The sequence below is a fragment of the Tachypleus tridentatus genome, chromosome 6, assembly GCF_004210375.1.
Source record: "Tachypleus tridentatus isolate NWPU-2018 chromosome 6, ASM421037v1, whole genome shotgun sequence".
Taxonomy (NCBI): domain Eukaryota; kingdom Metazoa; phylum Arthropoda; class Merostomata; order Xiphosura; family Limulidae; genus Tachypleus; species Tachypleus tridentatus.
In genome coordinates, this window is record NC_134830.1 from 84,298,311 (window position 1) to 84,324,358 (window position 26,048).

The 26,048-nt window shown below is 32.1% G+C and overlaps 1 protein-coding gene across 1 annotated transcript in view; it reads right to left on the reverse strand.

Moving 5' to 3' along the window:
* Window positions 1-26,048, reverse strand: part of LOC143254603 (photoreceptor-specific nuclear receptor-like) — a 78,193-nt gene that overhangs the window by 31,129 nt on the left and 21,016 nt on the right. The window contains exon 2 of the mRNA XM_076509752.1: window positions 7,985-8,238. Coding sequence (XP_076365867.1) covers window positions 7,985-8,237 — 253 coding nt within the window. The 5' untranslated portion in view covers window position 8,238. The remainder of the gene's footprint in view (window positions 1-7,984; window positions 8,239-26,048) is intronic.

Here is a 26,048-nt window from a genome sequence, read left to right on the forward strand (position 1 = left end):
CCCAGGATCTGTTTTTTCTGTTGAATTTGTACTTTATCAACTTAAGAGAAAATAACAGAAATAAAGAAACAGGGTTATGTTACAAGTCGTTTTTTTGTAAATATATTGTTACTTTTTTTACATTAAAAATGATCACATTTTATCCTTCGATGAAACTCCTGTTTAAGCATTTTGAGTTGTTTCTTTTACTAAAAATGAAATATACTTTTGCTCATCTCAGATACTTTACAATTTATAAAGTACTTGCTAAATATTAAATTTGAAATTAATTGATCTTAACATGTATGACTTATTTATCAAATCAGCTAAACTGTCATATTACTCTTCAGTAAATCTGATCCTTTGCATAAGCCTAATCTCAAAATAACACAAGAATTTATAATCATTTGATAATTAGTTATATCTACCTACTTGTTTGAAAACTTGTATTTGTTAACATTTAGTTTAAAGTATTATTTACAGGCACCATGTTAGTACAGCGGTACGTTGACGGGCTTATAACACTAAGATCAGCAGTTCGATTCTCCACAGTGGGCTCCTCCGATAGCCCGATGTGGCTTTTCTATAAAAAATACACGCTGTTTAGAGAAATGTACCCAGTGCGTACACTTCATGTAACGCAAGAATATGTTTTTATAACGTCATTTAAAATATAACGATTTCTTTGTTCTCTTTTATTCAACAATACAGGTACTTGATAAATATTAGCATTAAGTGTTTTTTAACTAAAAGCCACTAAAGGACATAAACCTTGCTATTAAAAATTTCTGAAGGCTTTAAGATACATATTTAGCTGATACCCAGGTGTAGCCCGAACCCTTCATCTTTCATCAGACTCTTATTTTCAAATACAACAATCAAACATCCTAATGCAATGTCGGAAAGAAATCTAAAAAGAAAACAGGTGTTAGTGGACCAGGCATTCTTCTGTAAATGCACACTAATAGAAACAATTTTAAGCTTAACAGAATACTTGAATAGTCTTATAAAATATCAGTGAAGTTTCTAACTCTTATGCTACTATTTTACCAACGCATAGTAAGATTGACTATCACACCATAAAGCCCCCATGGCTGAAAGGCGAGCATGTTTGATGCGATGGGGATTTGAACCCGCGACTCTCAGATTACGAGTCGAACGCCTTAACACACCTGGCCATGCCAGGCCCAACTTCACAAAACTTTCCGCGTTCACAAAATCATCTGCCTCAATCTTCAATATATTTCGATTTGACTAGAATCGTCATAACAAAAAGTGAGGGTTTTTAGTAGCTTTTTTTTTAAAATGAGGGAATTAAGTAAATTCCCCTAGATTTTAAAATTAGGGAAGATAGGAATTTATTTTTTTCGTGCAAATCATGAATCTAATTTAACTGCAAAAGTAATGACGGCAGAAAAAATAAAAGAATATATTTAACCAATACTTACTGTAACAAAATGTCCGAGAATGTATTAATATTTAAACAAATTATTAATTAAACAAGAATTTATTAATATTTAAAGAAAGTATTGATTAAATAAGAAATTAATATCTAATCAAAAACATTTTTTCCGTCTTACTCAGGTCCTAATCCTACTTAGCGATAGATGAGGTAGGTGAAAGATTGTTTTTGTTTGTTTGTTTTGAATTTTGCGCAAAGCTAGTCAAGGGCTATCTGCGCTATCCGTCCCTAATTTAGCAGTGTAAGACTAGAGGTAAGACAGCTAGTCATCACCACCCACCGCCAACTCTTGGGCTACTCTTTTTACAAACGAATAGTGGGATTGACCGTAACGTTCCCACGGCTAAAAGGGCGAGCATGTTTGGTGCGATGGGGATTCGAACTCGCGACCCTCAGATTACGAGTCGAACGCCTTAACCCACCTGCCACGCCGGGCCTTAGGTGAAAGATAGTTTTCCGTCCGCGTTATGCAGGCTCCGCCATATAGAGGGCCTTTTATAAGAGAAATCTTACGATAATGCTACAAAATTTTGAATTTCCGTCTTGTACAGGTTTTACCGTATTTAAAAACTTGTGAAGAAACTTATATTTGATAATATTGAATTTCCTAAGACGTTGTTTTTGCTTACTTTTTATGTAAGTAATACATAAACTGAAAATCATGATATAAAGCACTAATATTTTTTATTCATATAATTTTTATTTATTTGAATTTAATCATAATATAATTTAATGCAACTTGCCTTTTTCTCTACAAAATAAAACTTTTTGCTGTAATGCATTATGAAGAATTATTTTAATGGTTTGTTTCACCCAATTCTCTCATTACAGTTACAAAATAACGAAAATACCTATTTATTTATATTTTTGGAAGTATATGTTATATCCCCATATTTATTGAACTCTAAAAGTTTCATTCAGAAAATTACTTTTCCCTTCTCTTTTAAAACAAGCACTTTTTTATTAGCCTTTGGATAATTACGTCATTATATTCTGTTGCTACTGTTATGATTTCACACCTAATCCACAATATCATAGACTATTTTGTAAATCTATATAAATATAATAGTACTGTCTGTTATCTGTTGAATGTCTATGTAAGCATTTCACATGGCGTGGATGTAACTTCACAATACTTGGAATGAAGATTCATTAAATCTATAAAGATACATATAAATTTTCAGTGTTTTTTTTTGCGATTTGCGGATTTTAATGGAGTTATGCGTTTTTTACCACTACTTTGTCTATTGTCCATGGATTCTCACCAAATCTGGCATGAAGCTTAGGTTTGTTAGGTCCACGCGGAGATACATAGAAATTTGTAGTTACACATATTGTGTTTTGCAGCTTTTATGGACGTGATTTTACAATTACATTTCATATCCTAAGATAACATTTCATTAATCATACATTTAAAAAACTTCCGTCCAGGGGACAAATACTCCATCTAGTATATAATATAATAAGCAGTTTCTTTTTTCGTGTCTCGTTCCTTTTTTTTTTTTTTTTTTGGAAATACTCAACAATATACAACATACTCCATCCAGCTAGTAGATAACAGTCTTTTACAAAACGTCTTTTTCTCTTTGAGTACAAGAACATTATTTTAAGCATTTTATGCATTGGATGCTTGTAAATCTAACTTATTATTCATAAAAGTATCTAACAAATATAATACCACCTACAAGTTAATTTTTTTCCCTCCAACCAAAAAAATTATCCTAATGGGGGAAAAAAAAAATATTTCGCAATTTGAAAGTAAAATCAACAAAAAAAATGCTCTTATAAAATCCATAAAGCAATCAAAATGTTTTAAGTTTGAAAAAGAATAATTTTTTTAGGCTCAGCGAGTGAATCATCGTCCACGAATGTTTAACCATAAAAACATATTCAATAGTCATAAGTGACCAATATAATTTGACGGAATTACATAATAAACCATAATATACCATTAAGACATCTAGTCAGTTTGGAGTTTGAGACAAAGTATAGTTGAAAGTAATATAGATATATTACCATAAATCTCGCTTTATTAAATATGATATATACATCTATATATATATAATTTGTTTTTGAGGCTATTCTACTTAACTGAACATAATTAGTCAGAGGTTTGGATTTGTTGTTTTTAATGCAGTCCATTCTTATGATTTTACTATTTAACTTCATTAAAATGTAATTATTTTCACTAAAATATATACATATATAAATATTATTATTGATATTATAATAAATTAGCCAAATATATATCTTTAATTAAATACAAAAGTTGGAAATGACAATGAAAATATCATTTCAGAAAAACAGGTATTATCAATTCATAAAATACTGAAGATATTATAAATAAACCAGAGGAGTCGGAAATTTTTATTATCTTAGCATTAAGGCGTACACTGTAAAGTTTTAGTTATTAAAAATCAAGAAGACAATATATACCTAAGGAAATATGTTAAAAGAAAGCTAAGTTACTGATGAGTTATTTACCTTATTTAAAAGAAAGCTAAGTTACTAATGAGTTATTTACCTTGTTAAAAAAGAAATTTGTGTAAAGTAATTTAGATATTTAGATAGCATAAAATGTTCATAAAAGAAACTTATATCAACAATTTTAGGTGAATCCAGATATGATATATGAATGACTCATTAATAATATACGTAGTTTGTATTTCATACAAGAGTCAGGATTAAAAATCAATTTTTAAATCATATGTCCTGGAACTAAAACCATAAACTTCAGGGTGGGAGTTATTTTCCGCTTGAGGTTCCCCGAAACTGGATTTCTAGATGCTATTTAGATCTATCTTGGCATATTTTGAGGCCTCTTAAGGAGTTTATTTAGAAGTATGAAAGTTGAAATAAAAGTTTAGATTGTTATAAAATACAAATATATATATATATTCATTCATTTCATCTTTTATTTGTTTAGAAGATGCTTTATCAAGTGACCATGAATTTTTTGTCGTTTTTTACAGCCGGCACCAACCTGTAATTACCATTAGCTTAGCGTTTCTTGTCATAAATTTATGTTACTTAATATCTTGATCAGTATGGAGATAAATAGACTTATTAGTGATATCAGGGATTACTTTAGAAATCAGATGTATCTGATAGACACAGGCCTGGAGATTTACAGAAACAAATGGTTGAAATATTGTGCATGCCAATACTAACATGCTATACAATATTGCGCCTTGGCTTGCAGTAGATCTAGAACTTACTAGAAAACCTTTATTTTTGTATATTATGGTATTTCATTTCGCACATAAACGTACTATTCTTATCATGTTCTCAGTGGAACCACCTTTGCATTGTGATTTAAACAATATTTTGTTGATATCAATAACTAACACCTTTGACCTCTCCAAACGAGACAGCGAAGCCAGTGCTGTAACTGAGAAGTTTATTTACAAACACACTATACTTGATAAAGACTGTCCCACAACAGCAAACACAGTTTCTTAGAAAGAAAATGCAAAGAATCCCTGTTAATTTCATAGAACAAGTCACGGTTAAATAAAAAATGATCCTGGATTTTTTATTATTACCATCCATATTTAATTAGTAGAATACCGTTCTTCATACATAGTTTAAATAGTGTAGTTTTGTCTGTTTGATGTACTTTTAACTTCAGAGGGTACAATAATATAATATGGATCATATTTATAAATTCTCGTATGAAGTCCACCTTTTAACATAGATTCAGCTCTTGCTTCATCTGACGGAGACAAAACGTTAGCTTAAACCGATTACGTTTTCTAAAGTAATAGATCTAAGTTGGTTTGTTTTATTTATTTTTGAAATCACAAATACATCTCTCTAGTTTGTACTATAAGCTTTAAATTATTATAATAGCTTTTGACTTGAAAAAATAGGTATTTTGCTTAAAATATTAGAAATTAAAAGTAATCAGTATTCACACTGTTGTTCCATTTGGTCATCTTCCAAGATTTTAACATCTCAAACTTTTAACAGTTAAATTAGCCTTATTGTATTTCTACTCAAACAGAAATAGCCCAACCTATTTACCGAGTGACTGTTGTTCAATATTAATAAAATTAAATAAATAAGTAAAAAGTAAATAAAAATTATTCTATTTTGTGTAATTTTTCGAGTAGACTCTCTTCGTCAGGTAGTAAATACCATGTCACATAGAAACTAGGCTGAGGAAGAATCGTTGAATGCTTAGAATAACTGGTGCACAAAATAATATAGTATAGTTTTAATTTATGTGCATTGTACTTGTACTCATTTACTATTAGTAACATATAAGCTCTTTTAAAAAGCAACAAGGTTAATAAACTTAAGTCTATTATATTTGTCATCAGTAAATAGTATTAGGCTTATTGTTTATGTCAATACAATTTATCATATTATAACCATAATTTGCCAGTAAAAAGTATTCATATTATAACGCAGCAAACCTAGTTCAGCATAATCGCTATTAGTGTCTAATATAGACCTAATACCGAAACGTAACACCTCATTAAAAATAAAACATTTTCGAGAATGAACAAAAGCATTTGTAATTTCTAAAGCATAACTTCTTGTTTCACAAAGTAACAATACAAGAATTTACAGCAGAAGTAAACTGTTTCAAGTTAATCTCTGTAATCCTAAAATAATTCAAAATTAACTTGAATGCCTACAAGAAACTAGGAAGAATATTAATAGAGCCAAATTTAAAAAGCAACTTTCCGAGAGCCTTGCTTCGATTCGACTTTTCTTTCCGCAACAACCACAATTACTTATCAGGTGAAGAGAAATCACGAGATACCAGTGTATGCTAGCTTACTTTACTAAATATCACATTTCACACCATTGGAATATTTCAGTTTTTGGTTCAATAGACAAGATAAGACATCAGCACTGTATCATGAATTATATATAATTTATATTATACTGGTAAATTACTAATATTAAGGGAAAACGTTCATCAAAAACAAAACAAGACATTCTAATTAATGTGTTAAAATAATTCTTATTGACGTTGATTTCTGTTTCGGCAGTCGTAATGGCCAGAACAAACTTTATTGCCATTTCATTTGTTGCATTGAACTGAAAGTCAAATTGCTCAAATTGTATATCACATTCATATTTTATGGAACTTCTGTAAACTAAATTATTACAATACATTAATACAATGACAGATAATTATTTGCGACGAAAACTTTAGACGAAAAAGTATGAGTTACCGTACTGGGCTCCGGAGTACATCTCCTTGAGAAAATTTTGTAATTTTCACCGCAAATGGTGCATTTTGATAGTATTTGAAACTATTTTTACACCTTTGAGCTATATTCTCTACATACATGTATATAGGTGCAATGGAAAATTTCGATTGTCCTACCCGGCAATATGAACGCCAGTATTTGTATACATCAAATATTATTATTTTTCTAGGTTTTAGGTTTGATATAATAGACTAACTTAACCTGTTTTAAAATAATGTAACAAATTACTATGACCGCAGCTTTTTGGACTGATATCGTTTAACTTTAAATAACATAAATTGAATAAACTAAAAAGATAAATGCAATATGGTAGCTCTACCTTGACTAACATGTATACATAATTGGACAATACAGCGTAAAATAAATCTCGAAACTGCTAAATAATCGAAATTGTGGTTTAACTGTAACGGATTTACCATTATACGTTTATTTTGATACCTACGTTAGTTTCGGTTTGATGCATATTGTTGGATGTATATTTTGAAAGTCCAGCCTGTTCTATACATTTGTAGAAGATTCTTGAAAATAAAAACCAACAATATTTGTTTTACGAAAACGCTAGCATGTTTGCACATTGTTTCACGTTCTAGAAACTGGTCTATATAAATCAGCGCACCAAGAGACAAAAAATTATTATTGTTGGTCAACTACAGTCAGTAAACTGTAAGCCTCGGAAGCTATAATTGTGATTAACGTTTATTTATTGGAAAACTATAAGTATTTGACCAGGAACGTTTTTCGATTCGAACATCACAAATTGTTCAACTTACAGTGAATTAACTTCGACATTTGCATTTCTACCAGGACATTAAATATCTTCGTTGGTCAAAAGCAAACTTACAAACGGTGTGAGACCAACTAAGCTAGATAGCTTAAGCGAGGTGTGACAGTATCAACTCAGAATTAATTTACTCGTCGTGGACCTGGATCGTGGATGAAATATGCAGTTCTAGACCGGATATAAGACTTAGTATTATCGTCTGTAAGTTTGTAAAACTGTTGTATATTAATCATTATTTGTAATACCCTTTATTATAAATTGTATTGTTGTTTGTATAGTATTTTTTTGTGTTAATAAAGAAAATTTCTTGTATTAATCTTGTTGGCAGTATCATAAATTTGATACATATTAACATTTAATTAACTTCTAAATAAATCGGTGACTAGTGCGATATAAATTATAATGTGTAACATAACTCATACCTGTTATTCAAATAATATAACTGGCGGAAAATAACATAATCTGAATGACTGATAAACTACGATAGTTTTGTACACGTACTAGATAGGGGCTATGTCAAAGGATACAGACCTTCTTTTCTCATGTTAGCTTGCAGACATTTCTTTAAACGGCATGCCTGACACTGATTCCGTCTGGCAATATCAACTACACAGTTACCGTCTTCCTTGCACACATATTCAAGATTTCGGCGCACACTTCTTTTAAAGAAGCCTCGACAACCGTCACAACTAGGGACGCCATAATGTCGACCAGAGGCTTTGTCGCCACATACTCGGCAGAATACTTGAGGTTTCTCCGACAACACACCAACTAGGGATTCCATCCTGTGATGATCAAAACGTATTTATTAATCGTTTAAATAAATACAGCTAACTGACAAGGTAAATATATTATCGAAATATCATACGTAAGAAAGCGTCTTAAAACAAAACAAATGTATTTAGAATAAAATCAAAATATTTTAATGTGCACACAGTACTTATACATATCCGATCAACTGCTTGTGAAAAATATTATATGAAAGGTGTTATACTGGCGGTGTTAACTACTTTAGCGTTTGTAAAATATTTCTTTATCTTGGGACTAACGTTAATTAATCAGAATAAATGAAACTTCGATTGTATTGAACAAATCGATCCCGCACAATAGTATTATGAGAATCTGGTTTTCGACTGTAGTTCAAGCGTTGTTATTTGGTTTATTTTGTGACTTAATATTTTATGAGTGTTTGGTTTTCATAACAGGTGTGCTGAAGATTTGATTATTTTAAAAGTGTTAGTTATGGCAAATTTCGTTGAGTAACTTTCTACGAGTGATACGTTATGCTTACAATTATACTGTTGCTTAGGCCTTAGTAATATTGTTAAAGTCATGCTATTCGAATTTTCGGAGTTTTCCTTGTTACATTAGGTGAGTATTGTTACATTATAACATCGCTCTTGTAGTTAATAGAAAGTTCGAGGATTCAGTGAATAATAATAATATGTATATATCACATACACTCACTTATATTTATAGGTGATTAAGCGAGCGCAAGTAATTAAGGTAGAAAATGGTCAAGTGAGAGATAATTATACAGATCTAGACTGAGTGATTGGCAGTTTAGCTATAACGGGCGATTTATAAAGAATTTAGAAGTTTAGCCAGAAAACGTAGTTTAGTAAAGTCAGAAAAAAGATAGAAAACTTGATGTCAGTGAGCGAGTGGGTGAATAGCCATAACGGGCGATATTTTAAAGTGAGATTCACAGCTTAATAGAGATAAGGTGAATAATTTGTCATGTTAAAAGGTATTTTAAAATAATCGAATCTTTACATGTGGACTTTGATGAAAGAGATCAGCTATTTAATGCTCAAGATACAACTGTGGTAACCCATGAGGTAACGTAAGTGAATTTATTGCAGATTGTATGATAAGAAACAGAACAGATAAAAATGATTCGTTTTATCACTTGATTCTAAAGCAACTGAATCAGCCTGTGCGAACTGTTGACAAGAAAAGAGAATTATATATAGTTTTCGATAAAACTGTGACTCCCTGTAGCATAAAGATTTTTTTATACATAGTTTTATCTTGTTTTGAATATCTGTTATTTTAAAACAAGTGGACTGTGTGATATCTGTCGTTTGAATTTATTACCAACAACTCACAGACACCTAATGTACAAGAATCTCATCGTAGTCCGATACAAAACATGATATATTGTATTACCTTTTTTCAGTTCACTTTCATTGTTTTTCCTTTACCTTGTATAGTAATGTTTTTGGAAAAAAGTGACTTTTGTCACCTTTTGACATTCAATGTGGTATATTTATTAATATATTAGTCAAATACAAAATTATTTTCTTAGTTCGAAAATGGTCCAAACTTATACACCGTATATGTTTTATGTCGGTATATATTATTTTAAGATTTGTTGATTTGTGAGAGAAACGTACATATGATCCGCCATAGTGTCGACCAGGAGATATGACTCCACAGACCTGAGAACGCACCTTCCTTCAGCAACTCGCTAGTTGGAGCTGCCACGTTCAAAACAGATGTATTTAAATCAATACATAAATCTTATAACGTAAATATAATTCCTAAATATCGCTCATGGGAAAGTTTTCTCAAATTTGATTCAAGAAACGTAATGCTTAATCGTAATTTGTCGTATCAAGTGAAAGAAAACCAGCACTGAGAATATTTGGCTAAAAAAGGTTGAGAGGGTGAAATAAACGTATTCTTTAAATGATTTCTTAATCTTATGAGTCTTAAACTAAAAGAGCAAAGGGAATGCTGAAGCGACCTTCACAGAAGAATGAAAATACATATTCAAAATACAAAGGTGTATAAATTTTATATTTGTAGAGGAGCTATAATAGTACAGTATGCAAAGAATATTTAGAGATTCCTGTATTTACTTTAATAACGTGGCTATTTCACATTTACCAAGAATTTTCAAAATTTTTCCACAAATACATTTATAGTTTTATGTGTAATTCTAATAATAGAGACGTATTCATAAAACACATGAAAATAGTTTTGCTTCAGATATTTACTGTTTTGGATTATTTCTCTTTGGTGCAATATACATTTTTATTTGTGGTAAAAATTGCTGTATTGTAGATAATTCTCGAAAAATTTGGCAGTCATTTTTGTATTGGCGGGTTAGACATATTCTCTCTATTTTCCTATTGGAATGACGAACAATGACGTGGGTAGAATTTGTACACTTAGTGGGATAACTCTATAAAATTTTGTGTATGGTGAGTGCTATGTTGTGTTAGTCTGAAACGAATTTTCACTTGGGATAAGTAGCTTTCTTTATTAAAAGGGTTTCAGAACCCAGTGAAGTGCTAGCTAATCGCATTTATTATTTTTGATTGTCTTTTTGTGGATAAGAACTGCTTTCATTTTATTTAAATTATGTTCATTTTCTTTCTTGCTTGAAACTCAATTAGGGTGAGAGAAATTCAATTCATTTTAATTCTGTGATACATATTCTGAGATTTCTCAAGCTTTTATGGTTACTATACTTTTCTAAGGTTACCAGTGAACTTAAGAATATCACAAGGGATCATTTTTTATGTATTATTTATAAAGATAATATATTTTGATCTGCATATGGTTAAAAAAAATATGTGATTGAAATTCGCTAGTTTTACATATATATAGTTCACTTAATGAAATTATTAAAATAAATTAGTTTTGCAACATTTCCACTAAATTAATGCGGAATTATAAAACGACCTGTTACAGTCTTGTACAGTATTATAATAGATATGCTTATTGTTGAAGTAAATATATCGTATGAGGTCAGTTTTGTTTGCCGTAATAAAAGGATAATTTCTCTGAAATTTCAAGCAATGTAAGGCATGTTTCTTGCTCTTAACATGAAAATCAGTTAGTATATACAGTATAAATTTGTATTAAAAATTAAAATATATTATGTAAATCTGCTCTGGGATGACAACAAAAATTTCCTTCAAAACCGTGCAAGTGTTAATGTGAAAACCTGCCCACCTCTGCAAAAATATGGTTGTTTAGTGAGATCTCATGTGTTACTTAGTGTTAAATTTAACTTCATCAGTAACTATTAGGTGCGTTAACTACTTCATTGGTTTGTAAAATATTTCTTTAACTTAAGACTAATGTTAAACGATAAAAGTAAAATAGCCTTCAATTCTGCACGTTAGTATAATGATAATCTGCTTTTGAACTGGCTTATTTTTGTTTTTCCTTATATTTTATATTTAGTTTTAATAAACATTTCTTTTATTTAATACATTATGTTAGATATACAAGACTGATTCAGTTTAAGAGCTATTATTCAGTCAATTTAGTGATCCAATATTTAATGGTTATCTAGTTTTCATAATAAGAGTGTTGGAAGCTAATTATTTTAAGAAGTAATAGTTGTGACAAATTTCATTACATATCTCTGAACAAGTCGTACATTATATATGTAACGTAATTATGTAATAGCCTTTTGTAATATTGTATACATCATTTTACTTTAAGCTTCTAAGTCCTCGTTATATTTAATATAGTTGTCACAAGAGTACTAGATATTTCTAAAATTTTTGTTGCATGTTATAAATACGTGAATATAGAAATTCAGAAAAGAAGTTAAATTTGATAAAATAAAGTTAGGTTGCATTCTTTTCAGTTTAGCTTAACGAGTAATTTCTCAAATGAAAGTATCACTGTTTGTATTGTAATAACAGATATAGAGGAGAATAATTTATCTTATCAAAGGATGTTCTAAAGTTATTGAACCCACTTATGTAGATTTTGACGAAGAAGAGAAATTATTTAAAATTCTGGATACAATTGTGATAACCAATAGTGCAACAAAAATTTGTACATATGTTTTGAATTTATTATTTTAAAACAAATGGATTGTGTGTTGTCCATTTATCGTTGACATTTATCATTAACAAGTCACAAAAAGTCATGCTTAGTATATTTGTTAATCAACGTATGGGTAATTTACTAAATTCCTATCGAATTTATAGGATTTATTGAAATTAGTTTACTTTCACATATACCATCACAAATGATGTGATATGGGTGATATAACTGAAATAGAATTAAGTTTGTGAATTATTTTAAATTTATGTGATGTTTGCTTTGGGTACACCCTGTTTTGTGACATTTACGCCACTCTTCAAGTGACATTTTTAGATTTTTTGCATCTATATAACGGAGGAATTAGAATAGAAAGAAAAAAGTAAAAAATGTAACTTGAAGTGTAGCATAAATGTTACAAAGCAGGTTATATTCTAAGCAAATATAAAAAGAAATTTAAAAGAAAAATGAAATGTTTATCCTGTTTCATTGGTATTATATATGTAAACGCGTTATATAAATATATACATGATTTTCATAGTTTTTACATTATGAGATAGACCTATAGAGGACGGAACTTTGTCGTGATTTCTATCCATTATTAATATAATTGGATTAACACGTATAAAGGTGGCATAACCTCCCAACCTTCATGATAAATTATATTTCTTATACTTATTATGTATGATGGTAAAATAATTCCCTTAAATTATTGAAATATTTGTATTTATTCGTATTGTTTCGTTGTAGGTGGTTGGGAATAATCTGTAGTTTAGATTGTAAATATAATGATGAATAATATTTAAGGTGTATAATTTAAATTTTGAAGATTTTCTTTTTCAACTTCGTAATTGAATTTTTAAGGTTCTGTTTTGCCTACAGTCATTCGAAGATAGAGGATGGTAAGTCAGCTCGAAACGCTGTGGGGTTAAATACAGCTTATTTTTGATTTTCATATGGTTGCATATCTGTTTTGCATATGCAATTCGATAGTTAACTGAGGAAACGAGATACCTTTCACGTCCTTGTATTCTATTTCAGAAGTTGTTCAGCGCAGTTTGAAAGTATTTGTTAATAATAGTAATATGTAATTTATGATCAATGTGGATTGAAGCCGGGAAATTTCATTGTCTGACCAATGCTACTATTCGTCACATTTCTTGGCTATTGATGATTAATGCTCAGCCAGTGACATCAGTACCAGATTTCACAAGCCTATATTGTGCTAAAGGATGAATTAACATCACACTGAATTTGTAACTATAAATGTAAATTCTAGACGAAAGGCGCAGTGACATTATTAATAGTAAAAAGCATACTAAATAATTTGTTGGTGTTCTTATCTACTGTCCTTTTGGCTTCTTTACCAAAACGCTTGAATATTCGTATTCTCTAAATTGAATTATTAAATCAATATTGAACTTAATATGAGCGTTGATTAGTTTAATCAAAGATATATGTCCTTTAATATTCTTTTGCTTAAAAATTCTAAATTTAATTTGGAATGAGGGTATCATTACTACTGTTTCATTCAGCATCCAAGAACGGTGAACTCTTCACATTTTTGGAAATTACTTTTTTTGTTTTACCTTTTTCAGAAAATAATATTCTGTACATCTCTATAAATTATTTTGATGAATGAGGTATTAATATTATTTGTTTGTAGTTAAGCACAAAGCTATAAAATGGGTGTGACCACCACAGGTATGTAAATTTAGGTTCTATTGTTCTAAGTCAGTTTTGGTGGTTTTAGACACGAGTACACCAGATTCTAAATATTCAAAGTTAACTTCAGTAGTTCTGCACTCAGAAGATGTTGCCTAACGCCTAACTTGATTGGCTGCCAAAGTGGATAACATTCAAATTATAAATATCATATCAATGCACTACTTTAACTTAATGTTATTAAACTTTATAGAAAATAATTGTGGTCCAGCTACGTATAGTAACATCTTTATTGTGCTGTGTCAAATGGTTTTGTGAAGATCAATCGATCATCGTCTTGTGCAGCATGACACATAGTTGAAAGTCTGTAACATATTCCAGTAACTCTAAGACAAGTTGCTTCGTGTTTATCTTGTATAGACTACTTAGTAATGCTTTTCACATATAAATATCCATATTTTAGATTAAGTTACAATCTAACTATGGGACTACTTTTCCATACTAACATAAAAGCAATCAAACCACAGATATGTATCATATACGATGTCATGATATAAATGACTGTTTAGATATAATTCATTAATTTGTTTTGTGAGTGAACATTTTGTTATTATTTAGTCTTTCTTATAATAAGAATTAAAAGCAGACACGTTAGGGAAGTTAAATTCATAGTTTATTGATGTTGAGACTAAAGAACGTCGTGTGCAATACATCGGTATCAGAAATATAGAGAGAGGTTTCTAGAAGGTGAGTAGACGAATAAATGATAAAGACAAATATAGTGTGAGAGAGCGAAAGCAGCAAACAGACAGTAGAAGGAAGTAACGTTATGGACATGGAAAAGATGATATTTTGAAGAAAGAAGACAAAACGGTTACAGTAACTTACGCCATGATGTACACGAATCACATACAGATTAAGTGTAATAGTAATAGAGAAGGTAGATCAGTTTGTCAGTTGAAACTCTAAAGTGACTGGATAAGTATAAGTGGATGTTCGACTAGAAGAAAACTATATCTGTATATATATATATATATATAGTTTATTAAATGCCCATAATCTTTATAGTGTGAAGAAATTGTTGTATATACGTTTAACTTGTTCTGAATATATATATTATTTTGAGAACGCGCTGTTCATTTATATATATCGCCAAGTCACAGCCATCTATGTAGAAGAATTCTAAGCCCAACAGCAACACAGTATGTGATTTATACTATTAAGAGGTATAAATAAAAATTCTTTTATTTTGACAATTGGTGAGCCAGCCATGATTATTCATTATATTATAGAATGAAACGTGAATGACAGCCTAATAAGCGCCTATATACTCAGAACTGTAGTAGTAATGAAAAGAGTGTATAGATTGAAATCACGCTATTAACTATGTTAAATTTTGATAAACTGATAGACATTGGAGAACATTTTGGGTTAAAAGACAGTAAACTACGAGAATTTGTTAAACAATAACAAGAACTATAGAGAGAAGAGTGTATACAGAGAAGAGAGGAAGAAAGACTAAAAAAGAAACAGAAAGATAAGAAAATGAGGGAAAAGAAAGGCTGAAAATGGAGAGAAAAAGAATTAGAGCATAAAGAGAGATTGCAAAACTCACGCAACTGAAGGAAAAAGGACCCAAGAATGACAATGGAGTCAGGGCTAGCCAACCTAAGCTGCCCAATTTTGATGAACATAAAGATGATAAAGATGCTTTTCTGAAGAGATATGAAAGATTAACCTAAAGTCAAAACTGGAACAAAGGCAATTGGCAGTCAGTTTCAGTGCACTTCTCATAGAAAAAGACCCACAAGTGTACGCAGGCATGAAATCAGAAGGTATCATGGATTACGACAAATTAAACATGACTTTACTGAAATGATATGAACTTACGGAAGCTCAGAGGAGTCACACACAACACTGGAGAAACTGTACTTCAGTTTGTGGCATATCTGCAGCAATATTTCATCCAATAGACTGACCTGGACATGTGTGAAAATAGTTTTGAGGGATTGGCAGATTTATTAGTACATAAACAATGCATGACCACGTGTTCAATTGACATGTAACTGTTCCTAAAGGAGAAAGCACCTAAAGACGTAGAGATGCTCTAGCTGGCAGAATAGTATATGGAAGCCCATAAAGGTAGCATACCTGGCAAGTCCAAAATGGTGACAGGAGGTTAACAGCCAGAAGAGGGAAAAGATATTATGTTTGTTATAAAATGGAACACACTGCAAAGGAATGCAAATCCATGACCAGTAAACAACAGCAAAAAACCTCTACGTAAAGCAGTCAGAGCTATTTCCAAAGACAATGCTGGTAAGAAAAAAGAAAAGAGTGACTGGCATTATGGATTTCGCTGCCAGAAGAAAGAGAATCAAGATTACTTGTTGAATTCAATACAAAAAAGTATTATTATTCAGTGTACCCAAATAGTCAGCTCAAATTAGCAAACAAATCAACAGTTCCAATAGTGATGGGAGCATGTGACATATATCGGGAAATTCGAACAAATCATAATATGCCATTATGTGAGTGCTATACTGGGGACAAGAAAGTGAAGTTTCTTAGAAATTAGGTGCAGTAGTACAACAGTGAGAACAAGTCTAGTATTTGATGACCAAAGTAGAGACCAAGTACACTTGTGTGTGCTAGTTGATGGGACAGTGAGGAAATTTCCCACAGCAAACACAATGGTAGACACCCCATGTTATATAGGAGACCTTGAGGCATGTGTATCAAAGAACAAACATACGGCTTGGTGATAGGAAAAATACCAGGTAGTGGAAGAACTAGACCAGAAGAAGATTGATGAAGCATCTGCTGTTACCACTAGAACTTAAGAAAAGAGCAAACAATACATTAAACCATTGCAAGAAGTGTCAAAAGTCAACGTCCCGAATTTAGATTTGCAGGAACTGAAGGAAGCACAGAAGAAAGACCCTTCACTGCAGAAACTTTGGAACAATGCCTGGGAGAAAGTCAAGCACAAAACCTAGGGGAAAGATCCTTATAGAATAGAGGACAAGAAGGGAGATCTGTGCCGAATCCATCAAGGCAATTATATGGAGAAATTAAACAAATCATAGTACCAACAGAATACTGTACTAAAATGAGGAAGTTGGCTCATGAATCAGTTGTGGGGGACACCTATGGATTAAGAAGTCGACAGACAGAATAATCAGTAATTTCCATTGGCTGGGAGTTATCGGAGAGGTGAGTAGATTATAAATATCATGTGGCATCTTCCAAAGAACAATACTTAGATGGAAGGTAGTCATAGTGTCATTGAAGAATATGTTTCATATGGAGGAGCTATTCAGCAGAGTAGCTTTGTACTTGATCATACCACTAGTACCTGTGTCTGGAAATGGCAACTACTATGTGCTGACAGTGATCGACTATGCGACACGTTATCCAGAAATAGTAGCACTGGCAAAGATAGAGACAGAAAGAGTAGCAGAAGCTTTTCTAGAGATATTTTGCAGAGCAAGCTTTCCAGGAGAACTCACAAGTAACAGAGGTACCCAGTTTACTTCAAAACTTATGCATGAAGTGTGCATACTCATCAGTACTGGACAAATCCTTACCACCCATACAGCCCTAAATGCAATGTATTTTGTGAGTGAAATTCAGTGGAATTTTAAAGAGCATGCATAAGAAAATGTTCCAAGAGAGACCACATGACTGGGACAAGTACTTGTAGGCAGGATTATTTACTTATTCACAAAATTCCACACGCAAATGCACGATTTTAATCCTTCGAAGACCAGTACAAGGTCCTATTGAAAGAGCTATAAAAGGGAAAAAAAGAGTCAGAAGTAAGAAACATATACCAGTATATGTTAGATCTCAAAAACCGATTGGGGAAGACCTGTCAACTCGCATAATAGAGTCCATATGAAGTTTAAGGTAGTCAGAAGTATTTATATGACAAGAAGGCCAAGAATCGACATTTCAAGGTTGTTCAAAAGGTCTTGGTTCTGCTTACCACAAACCAAAATAAACACATTCTGCAATGGAGAGGAATTTTGAAGTACAGGAAGTATTCAACGGAATAGACTACATGGTGAAAGTATATGAAAAGACCAAGATCTACCACGACAATCTGTTGAGGAAGTATTTTGGGAGAGAAAACGACGTATTGAAACAGAGATGGATGTTGCAAGTGTGGCCATCATAGATGCAGAACCAGAAGACAGTGACTTTTTCTTGGACAATGAGGACCTACTAGACCTAAGACCACTAGGTGAAGATGAGAAATACAAAGATGTAAACATCAGCAAAGAACTGACTGGCAAGCAGAAAAGGCGTTGCAAGACTTACTGTTCTAGTATGTAAATATATTCATGGATAAACGAGGAAAGCTAAATCTTGTGCAACACAAGCTTGAGTCTACAACCAGGGATCCATTCAAAGTGAAGCCTTGTCAGATGCATTTTCAAAGGTCGACCTCAGTTACTAGTAAATAGAGACGGAATCTAAATAGAAGACAGCGTTTGTGACACCAGATGGATGTTACCAATTTATTTGTATTCCATTTGGGTTAGTCAGTTCAGCAGTAACGTTTATCCATATAATAAAGATGAAGATGCACAACACAACTAACATAGAGAACTATGTGGATGACATTCTGACACACACTGTAAGATGGGAAGACTACCTGAAGAAACTTAGCTGTTCAAGCTAGTGAGGACAGCAGGCTTCACCATCAGATCATCCAAGTACTATATTGAATATTCTGTGCCGGAGTTTGTTGGACATAAGGTGGAGGACCAACGGATAACCATGCAAAATAAAAAAAATAATCTGCATACAAGCAACAAGTCAGATCGTTCCTGGGGTTAGCAGGATACTATAGGTTATTCATCGCAAATTATGCTGAAGTTACTGCACCATTAAATGACCAGGCTTTCCAGAAATTTAAAAAAAATATATGTTGGGAAGCTTCAACAAACCATTCATTGTTCGGGCTGATGCTTAAGACATTGGAATTGGGTCAGTACTCTTACAAAAACATGAAGATGGACTGTTTCCAGTAGCACATATAAATACAAAACTGCTAAATAGTGAGAAGAACTATTCCGTGATCAAACAAGAATGTTGGGCATTCATATCTGCCAATTGGAAGTTCCTGCACTATCTATATGGGAAGAAATTTATCATCCAGACCGACCAGCAACCATTTGCATATATTAAAAGGTACAAGATCGACAGTGCTAGGATCATGACGTGGGCATTGTACCTTCAGAGCTACAGGTTCTGCATTGAAGCTATCAAAGGGACTGCAAATGATGGAGCAGACGATATGTATGACAAAAAAGACTGTTTAGTTTAGATATAATTGATTATTTATTTTGTGAGTGAACATTTTTATTGTTAATTTTGTTATAATAAGAGTTAAAAGCAGATGAGTGTAGGAAGTTATGTTCATAATTTATTGATGTTTTTTCACCAAGTGTTCAGTTGGAGGTTGCTTTAGTTTCAACGGTACTCATGAAAATTACAGCAACGTCTACAACTATCCTATTATCTATGGCTACTCATTGTGTTTAATGGTAAAGTTAATTCCCAAAGCTGAACACATTATTACATAAAACAACATCCACGACTCTGTACATATCAGGTAAGAAGACCCTATGGAAATCCACACAAGTCTTTTTTTGATCCAAAAGGGACATAACAGTGCTAATTCCCTCACGGATTGAAATGGGTGAGTATAAAGCATATCCACCAAAAGAAAACAGGATGGCTTTATCAGTGCTGGAATTCAATTTGTTAAAAAAGTCAAAAGTGCTATTTAGATGGGATGAAACAACTTGCAATGGAGGACGGAGAATCTTTTTTGATGATCAGAATATTTTTTCTGTAGGTTAACCAAAGGCTGAGACTAGCATCAAACGAGAAAGAAAATATCATAGTTTTCCGGACAGTACGACGAGTCCCTTCGGTTAAGGCACTGGACTCGTAATCCCAGGGGCGGGTTCGAATCTCCGTTAACCAACATGCCCTTTCAACCGTGGGGGCGTTATAATTTGACGGTCAATCCCACTATTCGTTGGTAAAAGAGTAGCCTAAGAGTTGCCGGTTGGTGGTAATGACTAGCTGCCTTCCCTCTTGCCTTACACTGCAAAATTAGGGACGGTTAGCGCAGATAGTCCTTGTGTAGCTTTGCGTGAAATTCAAAACCAAACTATACCCTTCGCATTAATCTGAGAAAATTTCAATCATAAGGGATAAAAGGTTACCGCATTAAATGATGCATTTATCTGCACGTATGTGATTGTTTTAATACCTTATGCTTTACTTTTTTGTACCCATGCAAAATAAAAAAAAAAAATCTGCATACAAGCAACAAGTCAGATCCTTCCTGGGGTTAGCAGGATACTATAGGATATTCATCCCAAATTATGTGTTAATGATCAGAATTTTTTTTTCTGTAGGTTAACCAAAGGCTGAGACTAGCATCAAACGAGAGAGAAAGTATCATAGTTTTCCGGATAGTACGACGAGTCCCTTCGGTTAAGGCACTTGACTCGTTATCCGAGCAGTTGTAAACAAAAGTGAATATAGACAGACATTTACTAAAACTGTTAGACACTTAACGTTTTGTTTTAGAACTTCTTCAGGAGCATTTACGAAAACAATCCGAAACTGACAGTACAAAGCTTCAAATGATTTAAATAAAATATATTCGAGTCTATAATGTGCATTTGTACAGCGTATTTTTAACATATAAATTGCAAAGTTTATTGTTGAAAGAAAAGCATTGCTGAAATAATTAACTGTTACCTGTAGTAAACAAAAGACTATAAATGTGAAATAAGGTACTGTCCATTGCTCATATTCACTTGTGGTCGTAGTTGCTTTTTGAGATCTTTGAAATTTTTGTCAGTGTACTTGGTGGATGTGATGAGAATTTGTATGGAGAACAATAGTCTGAAGTCAGGTGTTATTTGTCCATGATTAGTTAAAAATATGATCTCCAACGGCACTTCTTTTCTGTTGTTTTATAAGAAGCGGCAATATGTTATATTATCCTTGTGTGTATAGTTCTTTCGGTTTCTCCTACGTACGTATGATGGCAGATGTTAATGTAAGCCGGCAAGCAATACTGGAGACAAGACACTCATCGCTAGATTTCAAACACGTATTCGCAAGACAGTTTGGTTCGCCGTATTAGATTGTAGGGTAGTGTGCTGAGAAGTTGAAAGTTGGCTTTTTAGGATTGGACTTAGCTGTTTTATAACTTTAATCAGTAGTTCAGATTTCCCAATTATATTTTTATTACTTTATAAAAATAACCTTTTTCGTGCTATCTTTGGAAAAACAGTTTTCCCTCCTTGTTTATGTTTTTCTTTTGTGTTTTTTTCTTCATATTAGAAGTGCGATGCTAAGTTTTGCATGCCATAGTCCTAGGAAATTTGTTCGATGTAAAAAGTTAGATATTTCTTGTTCAGAAGAAATTATTTTAATTTGGAGTATGTATTGTTTTTATCACTACAGTTGCGATCGATTCTGCTTAATTCTTCAATAACTGCACCTTTCTTGGAAGCTTTCGGATGTTGGAAGTTTAAGTTAAGGAAAATAAGTTCTCTAATTGACTTGTGAAACAAAATAGAAGGTATATTATTGTCATTGTTGATCCTTTAGGTAGTCAAGAAAATGTATACTCTTATCATTCGAATGATTCGGGGTGGATTGAATGTTGAAGTCTATGGAATTTAGAAAGTCTAAAAATTGGTTTAAAGAAGGAATACCGTGGTTCCACAGTTCAAACACATCATCGATGTATCTAAGCCAGAAATCAGAGTAGGTGTTGCTATCTTGACCCCACTTGTCAAGTGTGGTTGTTTCAAAAAACAAGCACATTTAGCGTTGTAAATCCGTAGACTTACGGCTCTCCAGCGGGAGACAGTTTATTGTCAAATGGAAAAATTCCATTGTGAAAGATAAAATGTACGATTTCTTTGACAGTATCTGTTGTCAGTCCGTACGTCTCCATACTTTTTTATGTGATTCGACGTGAAATCATACACTGCATTTACGCCTTTTCTGTTTGTATAGATGGGAAGAGAACTACGACGTCTAATGTCAAGACTATTGTGTCGGTCACTAAGCGAACTACACTGGACTCGCGATAACGGGTCTTGTGTAATATTTCAGTGAGCTGCAATACAATTTAGTAACGGCACAAAAAGTATACGCGTAAGCTAAGACAGATTTTCGGTAGCACTGCCATATATCGGGTTTTAATGGCATGTCCGATTTATGTTCCTACGATAAAATTTATAATTCTGGGATGCGGCTGTTAGAAGGTTTAAGTTAATCCAGTAGCTTCTTATGGAAGTTACTTATGTTTATAAACTCATATATAATCTCTGTAGCTTTCGTACCATTTTTTTTTTGGTATGGTCATCGTTGAGAATATAAAATGTTTTATTGTCTTCAAGGTAACCAGATATTTATTCTACGTAAATGTTTTTACTCATAACTACAAAACCTTTACATTTGTCTGATTCCTTGATTATCATCTTACCTCTTTTTTTAGTTTTTTTAGGGTTAGTTATTATTTGGTATTTAATGGGCTTCGCTTGATGATTTGAATGTCTTTGTGAAACGTTCCTGACCTTTTTTTCTCAAATGCGCGATTTTCTTGGGCGTTTAGTGAGACACCTGGAAGCTGCATGATTTATTGCATTTATAATTAAACAAATTTAAGGAACAAAATTAATGTCTGAATCGGTGATATAAGTTTCGATGTTGATTGTAGTAGAGGTTGAGTTTGTGATATTTTGCTGGGTTTTAGTCGTTTCTCTACTTTCATAGAAATGGTTCTGTCGAATAAATAAAACGTTTGTTAAGAGAAGACAACGTGTTTAAGCACATTTGGTATGAAAATTTAGTTGTTATTGCGAAACCAAGTCCTTCAGTTAGTAAGTTCAAAGAAGTCGAGATTGGGAGGTCATTTTCTAATGTTATTTTTTAACTGTTGTGGTGTCTTCTGAATATTATGAGTATTTGTAATGAAACTTTCTGATCTGGAGGTTTGTTATTCTCTATTTCTTCTCAAGTCTTGAGTGACATTCTTTCTTTTCTTTACACGTTGATCTCTGATTTAAAAGTTTATTAACTGAGTGTGTGTGTGTGTTTTTTTTCTTCTAGCAAAGCCACATCGGGCTATCTGCTGAGTCTACCGAAGGAAATCGAACCCCTGATTTGAGAGTTGTAAATCTATAGACTTACCGCTTTACCAGCGGGGGACTTAACTAAATGTAAAATCTGGGATACTTTTCTGGAGATATATTTAAAAATATTTTGTTTTGTTGAAGTAGTCTTAAATGTTTGCTTTTTTTGCATAGTGGAAGAGAGAAATCTAACCAACCTTTTCAATAATTTCTAATTCTCCTTGAAATGGTTCCGAATACTTTTAGAGAGAATTTTATAGTGATGACACTTAATCAAAAAACCAATTCAAGCTATTGTTCTTATGTTTGTTTTGAGTTTTGCGCACGAAAGCTATCTTCGCTAGCCAACCCTAATTTAGCAGTGTAAACCCACCCACCGCCAACTCTTGGGCTACTCTTTTACTAACGAATAGTAGGATTAAGCGTGACGTTAAACGCCCTCATGGCTGAAAGGGCGAGCATGTTTGGTGTAACGAGGATTCGAACCCGCAACCTTTAGATTACAAGTGGAGTGCCTTAACCACCTGACTTTGTTCTTGTGAGTTTGAGCCTGTGAGTTAGGATTAGCGAGGTTGCATTATGGACGAATAGCTACAAAGGATGGTGTGTATAATTTTAATAATTTCATTTTTAAACTATTTTTTTTTGTTATTTCACTGTGTAACCTTTATAGAACTTCTGTGTACTAAGAGCAGTAGTTAATTATTGTAATAATACTTCTTTTCAACAATGAACTTTACATAATATGTCAAAAGCACAGTGTTCAAATGCACACTATAGATTCTAATAGATTTTATTATTTAAACCATTTGAAACTCTGTACTGTAAATTTTGGTTCGTGTTTTAGTGAACACTCCTAAATAAACGCGCAGATAGCCTAGTTTCTTTGCGCCATAAAACACGAAACCAAACCTAAATATATTTTGAAGCAAAATGTTGAGTGTGTAATTAAATGGAAACAACGTTTTGGTGTTACAAGATAGTATATTTATAGTATTATTATATCTCCTTTACATCATATTTGTGTTAAAGAAATTTAATAATATGCATTTACTGTTTTTATGTGCAGATATTATTAGGCTGAATGTTCACATGAGTCATTTTGTGTTTTCGATTCTAAATTAATATTTTTTTTCACTATGACAATTTTCTTGTCATACATCCGTATTGTTACCTTTTTTATTGGTGATAACGAGATTGCATGTCAGACGACACATCAGTTATTTTCCTTTGTTAAGGTTCAGTTCCCCTCGGTGGGCTGAGCAGATAGCCCTTTGTGGCTTTGCTATAAGAAAAACACCCAACACCCAACATCCTTTGTTAAGACTAGCCTGTGCTATATAGTGTGGCCAATTTATCAAAAAGCCGTAAGGTAAAAGGTTGATGAATTAAAGAATTTTTACTGAATCCTAGGTGTTTCTATTCATGAAACATGAAATTTTGTGGTTGTAAAACATACTTTATAATGATAAACATCGTATATTAAATGTGATATATATCAAAAGTAAAATTTCAAAACGTCTGATACTAAAAGCAGATAATCGCAGTACAATAACAGCATAAACCTAGCAACATGAGTTTTGTAAACAGTATTATAAAGTGGCTGACTTTTGATAAAATTATTATTTTGTTTCATATAACGTTACACAAAAGAGCTTCAGTACTAATTCTAGTATAATAATCAAGCCAAATATATGCTCAATATGAATTTTACAAATATTGAACTTTCACATGAGTGTTGAAAACAGAAAACAAAAATAATTTTTATTTACCATAATAATATTAGTCAAAGATATAGAAATGATATTTTTATAAATCATGAGCTTAAAAAAATCAAAGTGTATACGCCTAAATAATGTTTACTAAAAGAATTAAAAAACTATAAGTTACTATTGGTTGAAATTATTGTAATGCAGAAATACGTTGTCCATAATATTATTATTTCCTGAAATAATTCCATACGTTCCCTGTGTTAACAATAGACAAATTGAATCGACATTTATAGTTCATGTGCACAATCAAATCTTATTTGTTTTACTATTTTGTACGTTCGTTTATATTAAATAGGCTGCAGTGTAAAATAACAAATGTTTCAAAATTTGTAAGTACGTGTTTTGAGTTCTATATGCCAGAAAGGTATACTTACTAACTGTATCAGCGAAAATCAATAGTAAGTGTTGCTATTTCACTTTATGTCAAAAAAGCCTTCTTAGTATTCATAAAACCATCTAGTGTAATTAGTCATATATGTAATCCATAACGTCAAACTGTGCTATTTTATTCTTAGTGTGATATAACATTTATATAATTTCAACATTTTACGCGGCGTTATACTGTGCTGTCTTTGCTGGGTAATGTATGATGCATATCTGTGGTTTGATTGTTTTTATGGTAGTATAGAAAATTAGTCACGTATGTAGGTTGTAACTTAAACTAAAATATGGATATTATAAATCATGAAGTATGCTATACATGATAAACGTGAAAAAACTTGTTTTAAGAGTTACTGGAATATGATACAGACTTTCAACTGTGTATCATATCGCTTAAGAAGACGCTCGATTAACCTTTACAAAATAAGATGTTGCTGTTGTTAATTAAGTCCAAAGCTACACAATGGGCTATCTTTTCTCTGCCCATCACGGGTATCGAAACCCGGATTTTAGCATTGTAAGTCCGCAGACATAACGCTGAGCCACTGGGGGGCTAAATCATTTGATACAGCACAGTAAAGATGTTACAATATGTGGTTGGATCAAAATTATATCTATAAAGTTTAACTCGTATGTTAAAGTAGTCCATGGATATGAAAAATATAGTTTGAATATATTATGAAACATCACGAATTTGTTTAACAAATTCGTGATAATAATAAAGGTAAAAATCTTTATTATAATTATTAATATAAAAATGCAATGAATATTGTTTGTAAATTATAAAATATT